This window comes from Sciurus vulgaris, assembly GCF_902686455.1.
Source record: "Sciurus vulgaris genome assembly, chromosome: 2".
Lineage (NCBI taxonomy): Eukaryota > Metazoa > Chordata > Mammalia > Rodentia > Sciuridae > Sciurus > Sciurus vulgaris.
Window position 1 is genome coordinate 3,326,500 of NC_136462.1, and position 3,910 is coordinate 3,330,409.

A 3,910-nucleotide genomic window follows, 5' to 3' on the forward strand; every position below is an offset into this window, starting at 1 on the left:
CGGGATAAGCATGAGCCAGAGCGTCCTCAAGTGCCCGGCGGCTTTCCAGCCTCAGTTTCCCACTCAGAGGCACTGTGTTTCGGGGGTGGGGTGTGTTTCAAGAATGTCCAAGGGCCTGTGGTTCCAATTTCAGGGTCCTGGGCAGGCTCTTGACTGGATAGCCTGACCGCGCTGGGTCCCCTCGACTCCGCTCTGTGGTGGGCAGCCTGGGGACTTCTGGGGGCTACCCGGCGGCGGACAAAGCGGCGGCACCACCCCGAAGCGCGGGCCAATGGAATGAATGGGCTATAAATAGCGGCCAATGGGCGGCTCGCAACGCGCCCCTTAAGAGCTCCGGGAGCGCGGAGCGGCCACTGTTCGCCTGCGCCGCGCCCGGAGCTGCTGGCTGACTGAGCGCCCCCGCCCCGCCTGGACGCCCGGTGAGCGGGCCTGAGGGCTGGGGGCGGCCGCGTCGGGTGCGGGGCGGGGGCGCTACACCGAGAGGCGCGGGGCCGCGGCGTCACGCGAGGGGCGCGCCGCCTGGAGCGTGCACTGGACCAGCGGGGTCCTGGGCTGTGCGGGTCCCCCAGGCGCGCGCCGCAGACCCCTCTGACCTTGGCTGCGTCCTCGGAGCACCGCGGGGCCCTGACCGGTTCTGCATGAACCCGGAGGTCGGGTGCACTGGGCCCCGCTGACCCCGAGCTTCCCCGTAGCCCGCCGCCGCCGTCATGCCCTTCTCCAATGGCCACAACGCGCTGAAGCTGCGCTTCCCTGCCGAGGATGAGTACCCCGACCTGAGCGTCCATAACAACCACATGGCCAAAGTGCTGACCCCCGAGCTGTACGCAGAGCTGCGCGCCAAGAGTACACCAAGCGGTTTCACGCTGGACGACGTCATCCAGACTGGCGTGGACAACCCGGGTACGCGCATCGCTTCTGGGGATCAGGCTTCCTGATGCCCCCAAGAACCCCCCTTGTGGTCAGGTCCCTCCGCCCTTCCCCTACCGAGCCCGCGCTGGGGTCCCCGCGCCCCCTTCTCGCGCGCAGCCGCAGGGTCCTCAACAGCCTGCTCCAGCCTGGCGGTGACGTCACTGTCCCCCGCCCCCCTCCCCCAGGCCACCCGTACATCATGACCGTGGGCTGCGTGGCGGGCGACGAGGAGTCGTACGACGTGTTCAAGGCACTTTTCGACCCCATCATCGAGGACCGGCACGGCGGCTACCAGCCCAGTGATGAACACAAGACGGACCTAAACCCGGACAACCTGCAGGTGCGGGGAGGCCGGGGCCCGGGCGGCCCGGGGAGGGTCTCCCGGCGCTCACTCCGGTCCCACTCTGCCGCGTCCCCAGGGCGGCGATGACCTGGACCCCAACTACGTGCTGAGCTCGCGGGTGCGCACAGGCCGCAGCATCCGCGGCTTCTGCCTTCCCCCGCACTGCAGCCGCGGGGAGCGCCGGGCCATCGAGAAGCTCGCGGTGGAAGGTAGGGGTCGGGGGGCCTGTGCGCGGGTGGCTTGTTTACCGGCCACCGGAGCTGCTGCGCTCTTATCAGCTCGCTCCCGGGTCCAGTTTCCCCAAGAGACCTAGGGACCAAGGCCTAGACCAGCGCCCGCAGCGGCCTGGGGCCCAGAGAGGGCGGGTCCTGGCCCTGGGTCACCGCCAGAGACCGCTCGCTGCCCGCTCTGCGTGGACCTGGTGGGCGGGGGCTCTGGCGCCCCCCAGGGGCTGGCGACGAAGACGGAGGAGGGGCGTGTGGCACGCGGCTGGGGGCCCCCAAGCCAGCGGGTGTCCTAGTCGCGCTCTTCCGCAGCCCTGTCGAGCCTGGACGGCGACCTGGCGGGCAGGTACTATGCGCTCAAGAGCATGACCGAGGCGGAGCAGCAGCAACTCATCGACGACCACTTCCTCTTCGACAAGCCGGTGTCGCCCCTGCTGTTGGCCTCGGGCATGGCCCGCGACTGGCCCGACGCCCGTGGCATCTGGTGCGTGCCCCCCTCCTGCTCCCGCAGATCCCCTCCCCTCCCCCTCGCAGGGTGGGGCCCTCCGCGCCAAGGAGGAAGAGGGTGGGGCGGTGCTTCTGGTCGGTCGGTGCCGCCCCAGCCCTGCGTGCAGGTGACCTTGGCTGCGCAGGTGTGTGAAGGCCCCAGGCTGCTAGAGGCCTCAGTCTCCCGAGATTTCAGGGTGGGAACGGGTCTCTGGTCTCACTGGCGTCTCTCCTCCACCCTCTCGGGAGCCAGAGCTTCTTGTTTTCTTCTTTCTCACCCCCTCCCCCGCCGGGATTCTGCCAGGTGCTGGTGACGCAGAAGCCTCCTCACAGCCTCCTCACGAGTCCAGGCAGGGCTCCTACCCCGCTGTCTGCGCTGGGCCGGTGGCTGGGTGGATCTTGCTTACCCCTGGCGGGCTGTCCTGGCTGTCCTGCCCCTTGCTTCCTAGGTGGGGAACTGTGCTCATAAGTAGGGATAAGCACTTGACTGACAGGTTGGGGTGCACTCTGTGAGGTGTCCTGTGGCTCTGCCTTCCTCTAGTGTTGATGGGGCTTGCGTCTGGGCAGCCCGTCTTCCAGGGCTTAGTTAGAAAGGGCACCTAAGGACTTTGAGGTTCTTTGGGTCTGAGGATTCCTGGAATGTTTTTCTGGTTGTGTCTCGAGACCACTAGCCTTGGCCTGACTGTGTCCTCCCCTAGGCACAATGACAATAAGACTTTCCTGGTGTGGATCAATGAGGAGGACCACCTGAGGGTCATCTCTATGCAGAAGGGGGGCAACATGAAGGAGGTGTTCACTCGCTTCTGCACCGGCCTCACCCAGGTCAGGCCTAGCTGCCCCCACCCTGGGCCTGCATGCTGGGGTTTGGTGCCAGAGAGGAGGCAGGCTGGGATGTGGGTGCCCCCTGGAGAGCCCAGGTCTCCCAGGGTTCCAGCCTACTCACTCACACTGGTCCCTTGGGGCTTTCTGCCAGACCTCCCCTCATATGCCTCTTTCCTTCTCCACCTCCAGATTGAAACTCTCTTCAAATCCAAGAACTACGAGTTCATGTGGAACCCTCACCTGGGCTACATTCTTACCTGCCCCTCCAACCTGGGCACAGGGCTGCGGGCAGGTGTGCACATCAAGCTGCCTCACCTGGGCAAGCACGAGAAGTTCTCAGAGGTTCTCAAGCGGCTGCGGCTTCAGAAGCGGGGCACAGGTGCGGGGCAGGTGACACAGGCAGCCCTCCCACCTGGGCAGACTTCTTCCACCTTGCTGACCTGGCTGTCCTCTTCCTATCCCTAGGTGGTGTGGACACGGCTGCCGTGGGTGGGGTTTTTGACGTCTCCAACGCAGACCGCCTGGGCTTTTCGGAGGTGGAGCTGGTACAGATGGTGGTGGATGGAGTGAAGCTGCTAATCGAGATGGAGCAGCGGCTGGAGCAGGGCCAGGCCATTGATGACCTCATGCCTGCCCAGAAGTGAAGCCTGGCCCATACCACCACCAGCCTGCTGCTTCCTAACTTATTGCCCGGGCAGTGCCCACCATGCACCCCTGATGTTCACCGCCTGGCGGCTGAGCCCTTAGCCTCACTGTAGAGACTTTTTTGTCGCCCTGGGTAGAGTTTATTTTTGTGATGGCTGAGCTGTTGCTGATGCTGAAATAAACTAGGGTTTTGGCCTGCCCTGTCCCCGAGTGCTGCCTCTTGTTTCCTTGGAAAGCCCATAGTGGGGGTCTGAGGCCCAGTTGCCCTTTCTGCTTCATCTTCTGGAAGGCAGGACAGGAGCTGGGTGTGGGTGTGCTTGCTCTATCCCTGGATCCCTCTGCCCTCCCGTGCACTTGGCTTCTGCGGGGGTGGGGGGTGGGGCAGGGACTGCAAGACTCTGAGCCTCAGACTGAGCAGCTAAGGGCCTGTGGGCTTGTGGGTAGGGCCTGGCACTGTCCTCAACCCCATCCTGGGTGGGGT

The 3,910-nt window shown here is 65.3% G+C and overlaps 1 protein-coding gene across 1 annotated transcript; it reads left to right on the forward strand.

Moving 5' to 3' along the window:
- Positions 1–260: 260 nt before the first annotated feature.
- CKB (creatine kinase B) lies at positions 261–3,639 on the forward strand. The gene is made up of 8 exons (XM_079130120.1): positions 261–419; positions 693–900; positions 1,095–1,249; positions 1,329–1,461; positions 1,789–1,960; positions 2,661–2,784; positions 2,974–3,163; positions 3,250–3,639. Exons 2-8 carry the CDS (start codon positions 708–710, stop codon positions 3,426–3,428), a joined length of 1,146 nt encoding a protein of 381 aa, XP_078986246.1. The 5' UTR covers positions 261–419; positions 693–707; the 3' UTR covers positions 3,429–3,639.
- Positions 3,640–3,910: the final 271 nt, after the last annotated feature.